The sequence below is a fragment of the Dermacentor silvarum genome, chromosome 3 (assembly GCF_013339745.2).
Source record: "Dermacentor silvarum isolate Dsil-2018 chromosome 3, BIME_Dsil_1.4, whole genome shotgun sequence".
NCBI lineage: Eukaryota > Metazoa > Arthropoda > Arachnida > Ixodida > Ixodidae > Dermacentor > Dermacentor silvarum.
The window spans coordinates 8,932,103-8,950,946 of NC_051156.1; the positions used below are offsets into that span (position 1 = coordinate 8,932,103).

At 53.6% G+C, this 18,844-nt stretch overlaps 1 protein-coding gene across 2 annotated transcripts in view; it reads left to right on the plus strand.

Moving 5' to 3' along the window:
• LOC119445311 (unconventional myosin-XVIIIa-like) overlaps nt 1-18,844 on the plus strand; it is a 231,901-nt gene that overhangs the window by 167,639 nt on the left and 45,418 nt on the right. For both annotated transcript variants that reach the window (XM_037709624.2, XM_049663204.1), the window contains exon 21: nt 17,383-17,502. In XM_037709624.2, coding sequence (XP_037565552.1) covers nt 17,383-17,502 — 120 coding nt within the window. The remainder of the gene's footprint in view (nt 1-17,382; nt 17,503-18,844) is intronic.

Below are 18,844 nucleotides of genomic sequence, written 5' to 3' on the forward strand. Positions count from 1 at the left end.
TTGTGACAATTGTCTTTATTTAATTTTTTTTCCAGTGCTCGCCACCTCATCTACCCTAGTATCACTGCGCATGATTATATGGGAGCGCGAACGCACCTAATGCTCAGTGCATGGCACAGGCTGCACACCACTGCTCATGCGTAGATGACCCGGAGGATGGTCAGGGGTGAGCTTGCCCACTGGTCAACGCGACCAAGTCCGTGGCCTGCTTTATTCAAGGGGGCTCCGTATCTCGAGTGTTCAGACGACCGTTCTTTCCGATGCGCTATCGCTTGCCACCGCGAAGACATAAACTAGAAACACCGGGATGAAATCTGAAATGTAACAATTTTCTGGCAGCGATTAGTTGACCTTCATTCACGAATGAACGACGCGGTCACCGTCACATAGTTACAGTGGTCACCGATAGAGGAAGGTCGACGGAAACGTCGCGGAAACAGCGAAAAAAAAAATGAATAAATAAATAAACAATAATTTAAAAAGGCATACAAAACAAGTAATTCTAGACGCGGAAGCCAACGAAATAAATGCAGGGATATTCTAGAGTATAATCAGTTACGAAATTTCTAAAGTGAAGCCATGAGAAACGCCAAGCCTGCGCAAGTGGAAGAAAATAAGAGCGGGGGAGTTGCAACATATGCGGCCCTCCTTATGCAGGAGGAATTTCCTGACGTCGAGTACTCGAAGAACGTTGCACACACTCACCAGGCAGCTTGGGAACGGATAGAAATTGTAACCTCAACCCATATGACGCGAAATTTTCCAAAACGAATGTTAACAAAAAAGATAAATAAGTGTAGAATCACAAGAAAACTAGCAAATATGTGTTTATGAGGAAATAAAAGAAGACCTTTGTCGCGAAAGCTAAGAACGCAGGGTACATCGCACTTCACTGAGCAATGGCCGGGGCAAAGCCAGTGGGGATGCCCGCGGAGAGCTTCGCCCTTCTTTTCGTTGTAGTCACTCCTCGGTGCGACCGTGGTGGTGACACCGGCCGGGCGGTTTCTTTTACTTTGCCCGATCCCTTCGTCTCTCCCGCACCGAGATTTACTGCCTCGGCCTGTCACGAGTTGGCGACGTCTTTCTGGTCTCGAAGCTGTCGCTAACAGAAAGAGAATAACCGAACACAGCGGGGAAGCAGAGGCCAGGTTTAGGTGCGGAAGAAAAGATATAATAAAGAATATTCACTCGACCGTATAGCGTTTCCAAGTGCAACTTCTCGCTTGCCGGTTGCCTTATTTTTTTTTTTTTTTTCGCTTTCACCTCAGCGCGGAGGCGGAACAGGAAAGTCTGGCACAAGGGGAAGAGGACGGAGGAATGGTGTCTTTCGGCGAGTAGGGTCGTCGGTTGCGAGGCCCGCCAATGGTTCTGTCGGTTTCTTTTCTTTATCTTTCCTACCGTTTTACTTTCTTTTCTTATGTATCGGTATATCTCGGTTGCGCAACGAAAGGCTCCGCGCACTACCTGTGGCAGCCCGCGTAACCATGCGGGAGGGCCGAGTACGTGGCCCGAGACTGCGTCCAAACGCCCGCTCCAGGAGGTCGCTGTAGGCGCGACTCACTCAACGCGGTCATACGTTACGCGTGCGATTGCGCCTGCGGCAGACCGCGAAGGCGCCACGCGGGGTGGTTGCGGCACATTGGCGTGCGCGGCCTTCCTTGCGTCAAAACTGAGCGCGGTGTTCTTAGCTGTCAAGGACTCGAGCTGCGTACCTACATTTCGACTTCTAGATTTGACTCACTTGTGATCCGTATTTGCTTAGTGTTAGATGTATTTCTTACAATCTCCACCCTACCGCTGTCTTGTGGACTCGTAGCGCAGTCATCACTAGGCTTCAGTTTCCATGGCAACGAGTACCGTCCTTTGTATTGTGCCACTTAACCCGCGTGTCCGCTCTTTCTCATCGTGTCTTTGTTTCACCCTTTTACCGTGGACTTCCCTCGGCTTGTTTGGTCTCGTAGCATTCGTCTGTCGATGCTATTTTCCATTTTTTTATGTTGTTGGCGTCCTTCCATTTTGCTTCGTGCTAAAGCCTACGTTTACGCTTAAACCTCCTCAGGTGGTCAAATCTACCTCTGTCGTCGTCACGTTCTTCACTGTGTGCGTCCCTCGCGTGTATGTCGCCCCACTGAAGGCGATTTTTCTTCTAGTCACGCATCGAATCACGGCGTCCCTATTTCGCGTACGTGTTACGTTTTCAATATTGCACTTTTTTCATGTAGCGCGCTTCGTTTTCATCGGACTTAGTCGCATGATATTCCCAAAACTGTTTGCCTGTAAGCACGAGTTAATTTCACTGCGCATTCTGTCCGGCTCACTCTGAACACGCGTGGGTTTGTTCGTGCCAGACGGTGCTCTTGTGCGACATGGGTGGCAGACGACAATCGCGAACCGACGGTACAATGCCTAGCATACCTTATTGTGAAAAGCAGGGGAAAAACAAAAAAAAGAACGTTGAAAGACAGAAGCCGAAGTGTTCACTGCCAGTGCTTGTTGATCGTCACCTATCGTCCAGCGGTGTCGTGGCAGCAGTATTTGACTGTGCGAAGTTCTCGAGATATCTGCATGTTTATCTCGTTTGTCCCCTTCTGTCATGGTGTCACCGTGGTAGTCATTATCGTCGTAGTCTTTACGATGCATATAAAGTGTACTGCACAAGAAAGGCCTTTCTCAAGCTTCCCTGTCCGTCGTTATTCGAACAGTGTCTCCCTGGCCCCTATTTTTGCCACCTTCGAGTGCACTTTCATTCCCTTAGTGTCTGTTTCATTGCTAAAACGCAACACTGCAATTAACACTGTATAAACATCAGCGTAATGGGAAACCCTAACGCATTCTTTTCAGCTTTTTCTCTTCTTTTTTTTTAAATTCTTTCCTGCTGGCACCTTCTACTCATTTGTTCAGCGGTGGCAGCAAATGGGGTCCCAATGCATGTCAGACCACTCTGTTTCGTAGAACCAGAAGAAACTTAAAGCCTGCATTGGTCACGTTACCGCACGCGTGGTAACGGGATCAAGCGCGCGCTAGGCGGGACTGGCGAGCGGGCGTCTCCTCTAGCCCCGCCGTGGTTGCGCATGGCGCGGCTTAGCGCGTAGGCGGACTGCGCGCCCTATCTTGGAGGGAATCTGCGGCGGGTGCAATGACTGGTAGTGCCGAGATGGCTGATGGCTTCATGTGCGCTGTTTTCCCGCGCGCCCAGTGTGGAGGTCGCGTAATCTCAAGTTTTGTAGACGGGATGAAGCGAGAGGCAACACTTTGACGTTCGCTACTCCTTCATCGCGCCAGCGTTGTGGCAGCGAATGCTCGCGGTTATCGCGTGAGATCTGTTCATGTTTGCCTGTGCGCGCGTGACACCATGCTTGGTAATGAATTAGGAAGTGAATGTTCGTGTAATAGTATAATACTTTGCTATCGGTATCTGTTTGGCGCCTTTGGACCGTTCACTCTCGTTGAAAATACAGCGCGTACAGCGCTTTTTTTTCTGAGCTGCATGGCGGCTTGTCAAGCTGCCGATTTGTTCAGCAACTTTACTGCCTGTTTCCGCCATTATGAACATGGGATGGGAAATAAAATAAAAATTATTAGTATCATTATTATTATGAACTGTGACATTTTTTTGTCTTTCTCTCGCTCACGTGACGCGGACAACGAGGTCGCGAGTCCCATTACCTATCGCAGTCGGGGTTGGACGGAACGCAAAAGTTGATCTTGAGCTCTGCACTTGGGCGTCCGTGATAGACAACTGCACAGACTTGCAAAGTTCCATTATAAACGAGCATACAAAGGCAGTTGGGAAGAAGAGGAAGACGAAGTGCTTCTAGGCCGGATTGCGCGGTCACCATCATCCATCTCCTGTAAATAGTCATTTCTGCACAACTCTCCGTAACAATATTCCATCGATACTTAGCAGTAACATTTCCTTGTGTAGCAATAAAATTTGCATCTGCTTAGAATTCCTGACGCTGCAAATAGCAGTAGCATTGCCCTGAAGAGCAGCATTATTCAGTGGCATTCGTAAAGAGAACGTGCACTATAGCATGAATGGAGTAGCACAAAGTCGAATGCCACTATGTCATCTCATATCAAACATATCATCTGCGTTTCTCTTACTGTTTCTCTGGAATTGCGGCACCCTAGCAGTTTCGCAGAAACACTCAACCGCGTCTTAGCGTTTTCTCTTTATTTTATTTTTTTATGGTCGCGCCAGAGCTGGCCGCCAAGGACGCCAGTTTCCGCGGTCTACGCTTCTGCCCTCGGCGTCCTTTTTTGCGAATGAAAAGCAAGACGCTCGTAACTCTCTGCTTCCCGTTTCGTCCCTCGGCTGTTACGGCTCATATTGCGTCACGGTTGGAAACACGGTGGGCCCGTCGCAGCCTTCACGAGGACGGGGGAACGCGAGAGTTACCGCGGGCCCAAATGACGTGCTGTGCCATGTTGCGATGCAGCGGCATTCACGCGTGACCTGATAGGCAGAATATCGTAGCACGCGCAGACCAAATAACGACTGCGGCGTACCGAATCTGAACTCTAAATTTGAGCGGGACACCTAAGCGACGGGAAGTCTGACTTTTACGTTGTGCGCAGTCGTCCAACGAAGACGTGTCGGCGTGTCATCATCTCTCGCTCAGAAAATAATAATAATAATAATAATAATAATAATAATAATAATAATAATAATAATAATAATAATGCTATACACCCTGTGTTTTCAACGAGGGTAAACTGGTCCAAAAAGCTCACTCGGCTGCATTCGTCCAGGTGCGCAAATTGCAGTCATCGCTGTAATATTGACTGTTTTAGAGGATTGCATAAGATTCGATACAGTTCGCCAATTACAGAGTTCATGCAGTGTGAAAACATGCGCGTATAAGCATTATTTCGTAGCTAGACGCCCGTTTGAGTTTTTAGTAAGAGTCCGCACATTTTTTCACAGAAGTACCAAATAATTGGGACTAATTGCATGCTCGTGTATACAGCGCTTACGCTAAACAGCACACATATTTAGATGACCAGCTTACGCTGGGCGTCACGTTTAGATTTCCCAATTTCACTCCTTACTCTCAGCTAGAGTAGCAGCTCGAATATCTCTTCCACAGCACTCGCCAATATGTGCTACCCTGCCACAATCGCGTCAACCTCTCCGGGTATATGTGTTCTGTTAAGGCCCTGTGGTGGCGGCCAGCGCAAATACTAGGTTTCCTGTCATCCCCTGTATCCTGAGGACTACTTGCCGCGTGGTGCCGACGACGCTCGACACCTCTCGGCAGGGGTCCTTCGCGAGAACCGTATAGCGAAGCCCCCCTGTTTCATGATGTATATACCGCACCGAGGGCGCATCGTGACTCATCAGAGGGAGCCGGGTGACGCTCGCGGCGCTAATTCCGGGCCCCTGCCACAGCGTAATCTGCTTCACTTTTGAAAGCGTTGCGCCTGGTTGCGTTTTGGCAGGCCGCGCCCCCCTCGGGCCGTCGCGGTGGCTTCCTTAAACCATGCTTCGCACCGTCAGAACGATTCACGTTTCGCCTTGTTTCTTTTTCTCCGTGTGGCTGTTGTTTCACTTATGCGCCCGTTTCCCTCCCTCCGCCAGTAAGCTCTAAGGCTGCTTTCTCATCGCTGTGCTGTTGATTTCGGCGATCTCCACCCGCTCTGTCTCTACTTTTTTTTTTTTTTGCTTATTTATTTCGCTTGGCTTGTGCTCTAATTTTTGCTTCTGACTCGTTGTGGTGACGGTGGTGTTTTCGCAAGGTGTCACTTTTGTGCCAACGCTGCGGCTTCTATCGTCCGTCCATGTGTCGACCGTCAGCGCGGACGCACTTCCCGTGGGAACAGAACCAAGTGGAACCGCGCGGGAAAGCAGCGCTAAGGAAGATGGACAGGGCCGGGAAAGAGAGAAAGAAGCGTTGAGGTGCGGGGAGAAGCGCAGCAGATCCTCGTGACCTTGATCTCGAGACAATTTGCGCTTTGTGCATGCAGCGCATATGAAAGAACACATAGATATAAAAATACGTGTGCCTGCGAACAACGGAATCTCTATTACTTCAAGTTGAGCACCACAGTGGTGCAGCTTCTGTCGTCTTCTGTAATGTATGACGCTGCGCTCTATCTTTAACACTAATAGCTGTTTGGCCGCTGGCCTCCCCGTTAACCGAGTTTCGTATCGTGTGCACAGAAACTGCGCAGCGAATCGCACGTGCGGTAACTTTGAGCTGATGTGCATTTGGCTTACGAAAACCCGCGTCTCGCAATATTTGTGTTCGAATTTGTTAACGTACGTGAGCGCGTATATCGGTATGGGTGGGTCCGCAAATAGTCGCAGTGCTGAAGCGGAAGTTGTACAGCGTGTTGAGCTCAGTGTGATGTCATTGAGTTATTCGTGTGGTTTTACGTCTCGCGCACGTCGGGGAGCTTGGTACTAAAGACAACAGCCGCAACAACAACAATACTAACGGTCGAAAACACACCGGCATCCAGCCCAACCACAACGAGCGTGCCCATCTCGTCGCGAGGCAACTTACCCGCCGCGACGCGATCACCCAGAGCGCAGCCGCCGTTGTTGTGCGGGACCCCAGCGGAGGAATTACTAACACAACCCAAATCGCGGCGGACGGAGCTGGGGGCCACGGGGACGCCGACTGTGATATCGAGGAGTTTCCGGCCTCGTACCGAGAGGTTCTTGCACACTACAGGAAAGAACGTAAGAAATATCCACAACCCCCACGGGCGGCTGGACAGGTCCCAGGCAGTCGACCTGAGGCGGTTGCAGACGGGCACTTTCACCAACCCCTATCACCTGCACCGCCTGTGGCCCGCGCTGCACCCGTCGCCCGGCTGCCCGTGGTGCGAACACGAACGGGCTGATATGGCCCATATACTTTGGGAATGTCAACGCCCTGAAGAAGGACCAAGAGGAAGGGGGAAGATAACAGCAGGACCCTCTGAAGCGGGGCGCCTCGCTGAGAGATGGCAAGCCGCCCTCCTCAGCGAGGCACCCGAGGACCAGGAGTGGGCCGTGCAGCGGGCCAGGGCCATTGCCGAGGATCTCGAAATATTTTTCTCCGGCGATGGACCCCTGGCAGCCTAGCCCCGGGCACCAACAGCCTTAACCGCTGGACAAATAAAGTTTATTCCTATCCTAAGTCCCAAAAACAGAAGGGGGGGGGGGGGGAGGGCTAGGTGAGATGCCGTAGTGGAGGCCTCCGAAATAATTTCGACCACCTGGGGCTCCTATAACGTGCACATAAATATGAGTGCATCTCGCCTCCGAAATGCGTCCGACGCGCCCGGGAATCGAAACCGCGACGTCGGGCTCAGCATCGGAAAGTCGTAGCAATTGCGCACCGCGGCAGGTGCGCCCGTGTTTACACTTCGGTAACGTCAACGGACGGCGCTAACACAAAAAATCTCCGATGATTACAATACTCCGTAATGCGAATTTTGACCGCAGCTGTTTAGGTGTTTTGAATTCGCGATATATTGTGGCAAAAAAAAAATTGATTCTGAACGACAGGGTCCTCTCGGCGGCGGCGCTGATCCTCTGCTCGGGCAGCTCGTTTAGCAGCAGCGGTATAGACGAAGCATTTCCACCGGTTGCGCGGCTCATTGTTCCGAGAGAAAGTGCGAACACGGCAACGCGTGGCTTGCGCGGCGCGCATTCTCTAGCGGCGGCGGCGGCGCAGGCGATGTAGCGCATGCGCAGTGGGTCTGGAGCCCACGCCGGCGCTTTGTTTCCGCGCTCGCAGCATGTCCGGTCGCCTCCGGTAGAGTGACACTCTACCTCCGGCACTCCGCTTTCCTCCTCACCCTTTCGCCATACTCTCCTCCTCCGCTTTCCGCCTCGTGCTGTCTTCGTTATCGTCGTCTTTCACCTCCCGCTGCGCTCCGCGTTCGCTTTCACCCTTCGCTGTACTCGTTCGCTCGGTTACAAGGGACAACGCCGATGCTGACGCTCGCCGGAGGAACGGCCGCCTAAATAGCTGTGCTCTAAACAATGTACAAACTTGCTGGTTACGTCTCGCCTCGTAGATGAGTTCGAATATTGATTTATGTTGTGCGCGGACGGCTATAGAGGCTATAGAGCAGACGTTTGGCATGAGCGCCATTGTGGCAATACCCTGTCATCCTAGTTATTTAGCCCTACTTATTTAGACTTTAGACAGGGGTAATTGGAGATCGCAGGGAGAGGCTTTCGTCCTGCAGTGGATATAAAAAAAAAAACGTGGGCAGCGTGCGCTAGTGGTGCAAGGCTAGAGTAAACAGCGGAGCTGGTGATCGACCTAGCTTTTCTTCCAGGTTTTACTAGGCTTGGCTAAGTTTTGCTAGGAAATGCTAAGTGCTGCTAGCTAGGCAGGGTATTCCGAATCGACTCGCCGCCGACGCGCAGATTCTGGCTTGGCCGCGCGGCGCGCTTCATGATGAGCGGCTTCTTCTTCGGGTGTCCGGATCTTTTTTGGTCGTCCCATGTCAAGGCTACATGTACTCGCCACAGAATCAACGAGAGTTCTGCCGCCGTCGCGGCGGCTTTGGGCTTTATCTCCCCGGTGACGTCACGGCCAAGCTGCGCCTCCACACTTGCCGGGGCGTGGCTGGTCGAAACCTGCCGAGCCGCCGCCAAAGGTGCCGGCTGCAGTCACGGACACCGCGCGCGTTCGGCGTGAACGCGGGGAAACGCAGATGGCGTCGGCAGCAGCTCTGCGCGTTGCCTCGTTGGTGCTGCTACAATTTCTTCTCTATATATATCTTTCTCTCGCTCTCATTTTCTCTTTCTCTCTCCCGGGCATAGCTTGCGCCGCGCTCATGCTCTCCTTCCCCCTCCTTAACGTTCCATCTCAATACAACATGTGCACGGCACGGAGAGGAGGTGAAGCACATGCCACTCCGCGAGGTGGCTGCTAGGCAACGCGCGGTGACGTCATCGCCAGGCGCAGTTTTTTGTTCGCACTACGCGGCCTAACCAAGAGCTTAAACAGCTCCGCTCTTACTATAGGCTGCTGCTGCTGCTGCTGCTGCTGCTGCTGCTGCTGATGATGATGATGATGATGATGATTTAGACTTATCCCGCAGCTGTTTTGAGAGCGTTGATTGTCTAGGGACTATTTCTTGCTGCGCCATAGAGGATCCGGGCTGTCTTAGCTGGCAGACGTTCTTTTACGCTTGATTACTCATTCGCTTGATTCCTTTGTTTTGGCAGCGATGTAGCGGGAGTTGCGGGTCCGCACGAGCCGAGTTCCTCGCACTGCAGCTGCTGTTCTTAGCGCGCCGCCCGCGGCCAATACCAGCTACTTCCCTCGCGAGCACTCGCTGCCTGTGGTCTGGTTTCCTCCCAACAACAGACTGCGCAAGTGCGACGCGAGTAGTGCCGCGTTACCGAAGGAGGCCCCACGCCGTCTCGTCGGAATTCGTCGGGCTACCGCTTATCGCTCTCTCCGATCGCTTCCACTCGGCCGGGGTCGCGGTGTTGCCTTTTCCGCGACCGAGGCTCGGCGCCCTCGCTTCCCCCCGCGTGCGACGCGCGCTATACAGCGTGGCTCATTGTCACTCGACGCGTCCCGCGCGCCCTGCGCCATTTTAGCAGCGGCAGGCCGCTGTCGCCGCCACTTGGAGTTTCGCGCGGCCGAGACCGCATCGCGGGTGCACGACACTGTCACCGTCGGCCTCGGCGGAATGAATCGGGAGTGACGAGCGATGCTATCTGGGAAATGAGATGAGGGCTTTCACCCTGCAGAGCCGCGTTCCGATTATGGTTCCCTTTGAAGGCATTTCCCGAAGACAGCGCTGCCGTTGGTCGAATCAACAGAAGCTGATGAGCCAGTTCACTGGCGACGAGAAGATGTCGCGGTACAGTCACTGACCGTGGCACGGCGAATCGGCCTCTGAGGTCTGCAAACGGACTTGCCTCGAAATTGCGTACTTAATCTTCTCCAGGCAAGAGGCGCGGTGTGAGACACCGTAGTGCGGGACACCGGGGTGGACAGAGGTGATACGCGAAGGTGCGTGCTTACGTATCGTCACGATGACCACCGATCAGCGCAATAAGTACGTTCGTACCTTTGTTCAAAATTGTGTGTCACCTCCGTGTCGTGCGCTAAACAGCTCCGCTGGTCATCTACCTTCACAGAGTGGAATGGCTCATGATCTTTTTCTTTTCCGGCGCTCGAGACAACAAGACAGCCCGTGTCGCGAAGGGGCTGCCACGCGCCGTCTCACTCGAGCGCTCACGGCGGTCGCACTCCGACTCCCGGGTGGTCCCCGCTGATTCAGACCTTGTCGCTCGAAACGAGGTGACTGCATGTCGACGGCCACTGCGAAGCGAAGGGGTTCTGCGAAAGAAAGAATAAATAAAAAAGGCTCCAGTCAGCAGGGTCCTTGGAGCGCCCCTCGTGAGAGGTCGCGGGTGGAAGGCGCCCACGTTGTGCGGTGAAGTCGTTTCGCAACTGCATCGGGATGACTTGCTGTGGATTGTCTAGCCTACATCGGGTTCCGGAGCTTTCTAGGACGCTGCTTTTTGTTCAGAGAGCCGTGTATTGCCGGATGTTAAAGTTAGTCGAGCGTCCATCGGGTCCGTTTAGCGTCTGTGGGACTATTTGAATCTCACAAATCTAGAGAAGTTTGTGTAGGTTGTGTGCCACGCGGGAATCTTACGTCATGTTACAGTGCCTGGAATATACTATATTCTAGGCACTGTAGTTATGTTGACCAGCGAAGAAACAAGGTTGTGTGCTGCGGTGTCAATTTCCCGCTAGATAGTGTGCAGTCTTATCGGAACCAACTAGCAGAATTGGTGAACCTTGTTTGTTTATAGCGGACCCGCTAACGGCTGTGCCCTGCCACAAGCGCTGATGGCTGCACTTTTTCCGTAGTTTAAACATGCCCGACGCAGCCTATTAAAAAAAATAGAAGGGATCACATTCCAGGGCTAACCATGGATGGTCAGGAATAACTGTTACCCGCTGACACCTAGGTCGGACCAGAAAACTATAGAAATCCAATAACGACGCATTTTGTTATCTTCCAGAAGAAAGTCGATCAAAACGTGTTGTGGGGCAAGTTGTGGTTTTCATGTCGTAGTAGATCTTGCGTCGAATTAAGCACACCCACAATAGACGCACGAAGAGGAACAGAGGCCGTTAAGAAACGCTGCCTGTAGCGTCCGTGCGCATGATTTCGGGCCCGATCTACTATGGCGTCAGGAAACATTCGCGCCGAAAATTTTAAACGTCGCTTTACTTAAGAGGTATGCTGCGCTAATACGACTCGCCTAAACACTCCGCCATTTAATTGAAAAAGTAATACTACGAGCAAAGTGTGTGTAGAAAATTTTCGAGCGCACGTGTATTGTCGTGGTTCTCGCGGGTATTCCAGAGGAACAGAGAAGGACCATGAGATGACAGAGATAATGAAGAGAAGAAAAAGGTTATTGATTGGAAAATGCAGAGAGGTACGTAGGCCGGAAAATGGTGTATCTGGCCTGCTACTCTACGTTAGGGAAGCGGAAGAGGGGAAGAAATAGGCTTACAATGGGGGATGGGAGAAACGAGGTGAAAGAACAAAACGGAGCACGAGTCCAGTTATGAGCTTCTTTTTTTTTTTTTTGTAACGCTGGTTGGCAATTTTTTTCAATTTTTTCCCTGATTGTATATACAGTCATGCTAGTATGCTAAGGACATGTATCGCAGAATGTTTGCGTATCATTATTTCTTTTTATCACTTTACGGGGCTAGAGCGGAGTGTATAGTAGACTCAATCAGTTTTTAGTACGAGTAACCGCGGATAACTGGAATGACACCGTCGCCGTTTTTTATTCGGACTCTGTAGATGCGCTGACCACGATATTGTGTCACTCTAGCTATAGTCATTGTGTTTGTAGCGCTTGGTATTTCAGACGCCCTTGCGAATGAAGGAGTTCCAACGCAACAGCGCGCCCCACAAACAGCATGCAGGGTGATTGATTCGCGGGCGCGTAAGGATCGTAATGGAAACCCGCCGCTGTGCCTCATTCCTTGCCTAGTGGTTTTTATGAATTTAAGGCTTCTGTGTCATGGGGTCGACTGTTGCTGTTTTTCAAGCTGTTACCGCATCTGGAATTCTTATAAGCGGCTCGACAAACGCTTATGGTAATCCATGGAAGAATCTGACATTCGCCTCGGTGTTCTTCAATCAGCTGCTGCTGTTCCCATAGAAATTATATCCATAGCCTTTCAGCCTGGCTCTTACTATACGTTACCGAATAACACGTGCCATAATGCTCCAAGCAAGCAACAAGTCATTTATGCTAAGGAAAGAGCTTCTTGGGCGGTTTCGCGTATGCGGGAACGTTATATGCAAAGTGATTCGAATAACACATTTTTTTTCTATAAATGTAAATAGCTTGTTCATCCGTGGTAGTCGTTTTCTGGTTTGTGCGTTTTGATAATACAGGTTGGCTGCTCATAGAGGCCGACTGATGGCCACAGATCGAACTGTTGGAGAGTCTCACGGAAGATCTAGAAAAGAACTTTCGAAAGAAAAAAATATGCGTTTAGCTGGGGATGTCGCGCGTACTCCGACTGTGATCTCGGCCATGAATTATGCGATCGACGCGCTCATAAGGTGCATTTCCTGACTGTAAAACTCCAAAACGCGGCTTGTGTTTGAACAACGGAGGCGTTGGTTTGAAGCTTTAATAATCGGTACGTTATTCGTTACGCATTGCGATTTGATGGCAAACTACAGTTTAGGACGATTATCGCGTGGTTGCAGCGCGGACTACGAGGTTTGCAAAGAATAACCTGTTTACTTTTTTTCCGCTGCCATGTCGAGTTTGAATTTGTCTGTTAGGCTGCACGCGTTCGGTGCCTTAGGAATGTATGAATTACGCGGTTGTCATTCGCCTTTTGGAGAAGCTGGATCGGCCAGCGCTTCTGTGGCAGCGTGAACACGTTTTCTTTATTTTCAGTCGGCCTTCATAGCGCTGACTCGCGTAGAAGTTAGCACGTCCTTGGCATTTCCTTACAATATGAGCCCTACCGAGGATGTCCGTGTGCGAGCACGAACTTTTAGTTGCCTTGAGGACTCTTCAAGTTGCCTCATACCGCGTAGAACATTCAAGCATTTGTTTGAAACTTATACTCCCTGCCATTGGCCCGAGTCGTGTTCCTCGTCTCTTAGAAGTGCTGCCCCGTGTATCTGCCGCGTGGCAGTTCATTGGCTTGGTGCCGCGTCTCCGAACTCTTTGCTGCGATTCTCCGCGCGCATGCTGTCGGCCGCTTCCCTCTGGACGACGACTATTTGCACCCGGCCGCGCCTGTTCCAACCTGGCACCGGTCGTGCAAGCGGCCTTTAATTTCGAACGATGCGAAGACCGCGTGGACGAGTTCCCAAGTGGCGGTGATAGATCCTCCTTGTCTCGCGTCGCCGGTATCGACGACCGCGGCCGGCGGGAAAACGCTCTTTATACGGAAACGGAAACCCTGGATGGGGGAAGGGGGGCGACGGGGCGAGGAGGCGCCGTCTCGAGCTCCGGCCAGGGCACGGAAATAGCCCGCCCCCCCCCCGCGGCCACCAGGGTTCCCTTACACCGAGGGGGGAGAAGGAGGGGAGGCGCGGTCGCTTTCTCTCGGCTCCCTCTCTGGGACGGGGGCCAAGAAAGGGGGGGCCACCGCCTTCCGCCAGGGCCCCGGGCCCGTCTCGCACTTTTTCTCTGTGTAAGCGCTTTCGCCGCTCGTGCGGACGTCTATATGCCCACGGCGGTTCTCTTTCTCTCTTTCTCGGGAGGCATATTGCGCCTGCCCCTACCCCGTTAGACGAGCGGCACTGCCTAGTGTCTCGCCGACGAACGGCCTTGCGCTGCCAAGCCGTGTCGTCCTCGCCGTTTTTATTCTTACTTTATCCCTTTCGATCTTTCCTCCGACGGTGACGTTTCTCCGCTCCTAGCTTTCGGGTTGTTGCTGGTGCCCGATTTGCAATCACTCCCGCCTTGCCGCCCTTTACTTCTTTTCTCCCCATATACCCTCCGTCGCTTTAAACTTTGTTTCGCTTCCAAACAGCGCCCTCCCCCTCCGGGGCCCGTCTTCGCACCTACCAGCCGGGTCTAATGGTGCAGCCTCGGCGTTTCCTTCGCTAACCCAAGACCGGGCTTCGGGCTCGAGACGACGTCACCTGTCTCGCCGCGGCGCTCCCCTCACAGACGATTGAGGTCCCCGCTCGGTGACGCTTGTGCCGCAGTGCCGGGCCACTGCTCCGTGCCTCCTGCGCTCGCTTGCGCGCACGTTCGCGGTTGCACGCACCTCGCCCCCCTCTCTCTTCGTCCCGGCCGCGTGCGGTTCGAGTGCCGGGCCGGCCCGTGTTGGAAACCCATACTCGCCGGCGCACCGTTCGGAGTGTGCTCGTGCTCGGCGTCGTGTTGTGACGGCCAGCGGCATCGTTCCCGTCGCCTGCTTCTCTCGGGCGCTGCGTGGGCGGCAGCGGCTACAACTGGAGGGATTATACCGGCCCTTTCACGACCCGCAGCGCTCATCCGTGTGCCGGAGGAGCGGGAAGCGGCGACGGGATTCCGACAGTGGATTCGTAAATCGGTGATATACTACGGTCGGCTAACGCTTCTTTGCGACTGGCTTCCGACTTGACAGCCGATACGAGCTTTTCGACTTAAAGCTTTCGCTTGTTTGCTATAGCGGTGGGCGTACCTGCTAAGTAAGGGAGAGCCTTAACAAGCGTTTACTCAGGCTTCATTTTGGGAGGGGCCTTGCTTTTGTCCTTAGAACCAAATAACCTTCGCGCCTTTGCAGAGTTCGCGCTCTTCCTTGGAATAACACTCGTTTAGAGTGCCTTCTTGCCGTGCGCCGAAGACAACGCGGCCTTCCGATCCGTCTTCCGAGAAGGAACCCTCCGCTTACCCGTTTCCGAGAAACGACCACGACGACAACGACCTTCCCTTGACGAACGACGGCGCGCTATTCTGGACATGCGTGACAAAGGATTAGCGTCCGCGACCGACGACACTTCCTGAGTTGGCACCGCGTCCGCTGCATCTGGGGTTGTTTGGACAGGCGGGGGAAGGAAATCAGGATGCCCTTCACAATTCCGTACACGCTCAAGCCCGTCACGGCTCCGACAGGCAGGACGCTGTCCAAAGGCAGCAGCGTTAGCAGCGACGACGGCCTGCAGTCCCCGCGCTCCCCGTGGAGCAGCAGGACCTCGAGCATCGACGACAACAAGAGTCAGCGGAGTGACCAGCAGCCTCCGACCTCGTCCGGCGACAACTGCGGTGGCAGCGAAGCAGGCGGCGGTTGTCGCCGAGCTAGCGGCGGCGCTTGGACCGGAGCCAGTGCCGCTGGCGAATCTGGTGGCGACAGCACGCCCTTGCAGCAGAATGCCGCAAAAGGCAAACTGCGCGGCGAGGAGGCCGGCACTGCGACGGGCCCCTCCTCCCAGAATAGCGGCGTTCCCCCGTCGGCGGCGGAAGGGGAGAAGCAGCGCCCGACAGACGACTCCGGGGGCTCCGACCCCAAGGACGTGGAAAAGGAACGTCATTACAACTCGTTCATGGAGGCTCGCCTCAAGCTGGGCCAGACCAAGACCGTGGCCGAGCCGCTGCTCAGGCTCAAGGCGCGCCAGCAGGAGCCGCCGCCGCCCGAGATCACGAGGCGTGGATCGACGCCCGTCTTCTCGCAGGCCATGCTCCGCAGACCCTCCGAGAGACGGCTGTCCGGCGTCAAAGCCAAGGTCGCGTCCGGTAGTGGCGGTGGCGGCGGGTCGTCCGAAATAGACGGCGTGACGTCCGCCGGTGACGTCAACGCGGGGGAAACGGCGGCGACGCCTGGTGCCACCAGGAAGACCTCGTCGCCCACCAAGAGTCCCCGGAGTTCGCCCTCCAAGACGACAGCGGCGAGCATGAGCATCGCGAGCACCACGGTGGTGGCGACGATCGGCGACCTGGGCCGCCGGGACTCGTCGGCGGCCCGCAAGCCCTCGGCGCCGGTGACGACCCTCAGGATAACCAGGAAGCCGTCTTCTTCCGCCACCTCGTCTTCCTTAACGGCGAAGACTTCCGATGCGCCGGCCCAGCCGGTGGACTCTGTCGCGAAGCAGGCGCCGTCAACCGCGACGGAAGACGCGAAGAAGCCGCTCGTTGCCGAAAACAAGGCGTCCGAGTTGCGCAAGGCTGTTTCCCCTCCCAAGAAAGCCGTGTCCACCGTGCCGGTTCGCCGAAAGTCTCAGCCGCTGCGCATTCGGGCGTCCGTGACCGTGGACGAGTGCGAAACCTCTGAGCCGAAGCCAACAGCCAGTGTCGCGGAGCAGCTGCCGCCGCCGCCGAAGGTGGCCGCCTCTCCTTCTGGCAACGCTTCCAAAGTGGATGAGAAATTGGCAAGCGTGGAAAAAACGTGCGATGCAACAAGTGTGCCGGCTTCTGCCAACGAAGTGAAGGCCCCATCGGCTAGCACTAATGACGCCAACTCAACTCTTACCGAAATGAAGAGCAGTTCCTCTGGTGGAAATAACGCGTTGGCTAATGTCAACGAATCAAAAGCCTCTGTGATCAACAGAAAGGATATGGCTGACACCATTACTACTAATACTACAATTGCATCGCGGGATTCCGATAATCAAATCTCGAAAGGAAGCGAACTTCAAGGCACATCTGCCTCCGAGCGCTCCGCTGCTCTTAAGACCGATGTCTCTATCGAGAGTAACACGGCGACGAAAAATCAACGCAACACGAAACCGGACTCTGCCTGTGGGGAGAACAGAGATTCTCATCGACAAGAGTCCGTAGCCGCCGTCGAAGATACAAAGAAGCACGAGGACAAGATGCAGACAGTGGACATCCGTGATTTGCGGATTTTACTGCGCACGCCGTCGCCGCTTCCTCCCAAGTCCTCGTCGCCCATCTCCCGCGGCTCTTCGTCGACGACGACGCCGACTATCACGCGTCTGGACAGCGGTTCTCGAAAGAGTTCGCTCGCCTCCCTGGCGAGCCGCAACGGCTCCACCGACGGTCCCGAGGACGTATCCGAGGCCTCCACGAGTGGCATCAGTTCTCTCGGCGGCGGCGTCGGTTACCGGCGCGACTCGCTTGCCTCTTCGCGTCCCAGCAGCCTGAGCTGGGACTCGGACGCCGCGCTTTCCTCGACGGCCACTTCCACGCCGTCGGACGCCGTGGGCGGTGTCTCCCTGCGCTCGCGTTCCGTCTCGGTCGAGAGCGCGGCCGACGTCGAGGAGTGTCCCCGCGCCTGGTCCTCGCACGTCCACCGCACCGGCTCCCAGCAGCGGCTCTCCGTGGGCAGTCTCAGTGGCGCGGCGCGTCGCTCTTCTCGGCTGGCTCAGCCGCCGCTGCGCACCGCGACATGGGCGACGAGCCCCGGCAAGCCGTGGTGGTCCACCACTGCAAGGACGAGTCCTCGCTCGCAGGTCAGCGACCTCTGGACCGACCTGGGCCAAGAGCAGGCGGCGTCGGCGCAAGCGGCCGAGATGCTGGAGGCCGAGACGGCCGAGCGGCTGCGACTCGACAAGGAGGTGCGCGAACTACAGGTGAGTCGCCTTCTTACACTGTTCCTTTTTTTTCCTTTTCGTTTTTACGTTGAAGCCTAGCTGTCACAGCGTTTTGAGCCTTTCGCTTCCAGGTCATTGACCTGTTGATTATGCGGCATTTTGGATCAGTCAGCATTGCACATGGCCTTAAAGTACTTTGCAAGACAGGAAACTTTGGAATCGAGGTGACTTTGTTTGCGAAAGTACAACAAAGTTATTTTTATATCTAAAACATGGTAGGCGTGACTTGGAGCTCTGCTTTTATCTGAGGTAGTTGACTCGAAATTAAAACGGGAAGACGTATCCTGTTCGACGGTGCTGTAAAAACCGCGATCAAGACTTCGCATAGCTTAAATCCACTTGTGCAATGGAGTGCGGCAAACGGCTGGAATAAAATGCAAAGAGCAAGGACATAAAGTGCCAAGGGCAGCTAGTTGTTCGTGCATTACGAGATCGTCTACATCTGTGGTCAGGTACTCAGCAGTGAGCTGCTCAAGTTTTAACCAGAGCAAATGTGACGTCTAATAGTACTTATGCGGGGGAGCACGTTTGAAGTGAAAGCGAAGCTACTTTAGCGCTACCGCAACCAGTAGCCCAAGTTGGGGTAGCCATTTGTTTGCAAAAGTGTATGATTTATAACGAACAATGCAAAATACAGCAAAAAAGGAAACACAGTGAGAACTGGTTATTTTTACATGAAACAGCGCACATATAAACCAGGACGGATACAGATAACTCTTTTGTATCAAAATGTACCATTACCAACTTGCCCAAGTTGCACTTTTCTTGCATAACTGGTCAGTTTACGCTGTCTTATTGTAACTAGCCTCACTCGAGAGGATTCGTGTCAGGCTAGCTACAATAGGCCAGCACAAACTGGCCTAGCCTCGCACGAACCCTCCCGAGTGAGGCTAGCATAGCAGGTCTCTGTGAGGAATTATCAGGCATTGCCTGGGATATTGTTGGCCTTAGTCAGGTTCGAAGAACTGGTGAGGCTTATACAGTGCTGACTAACGGCCACGTCTTCTGCTACAGAGGTCTTCCAGATAGGAGAGAATTCGGAATAGGATTTCTAGTCCATAAGGACATAGCGGGCAACTGTGATGAATTCTACAGCATTAATAAGAGGATAGCAGTCGTCATAATAAAGCTCAATAGGAGGTATAGAATGAAGGTTGTACAAGCGTACGCCCCAACCTCCAGTCATGATGATGAAGAAGTAGAACAGTTTTATGAAGATGTTGAATTAGCAATGAGAAAGGTGCAAACTCAGTATACTGTAGTCATGGGCGACTTCAGTGCAAAATTGGGGAAAAAGCATGCTGGTGAGCAAGCAATAGGC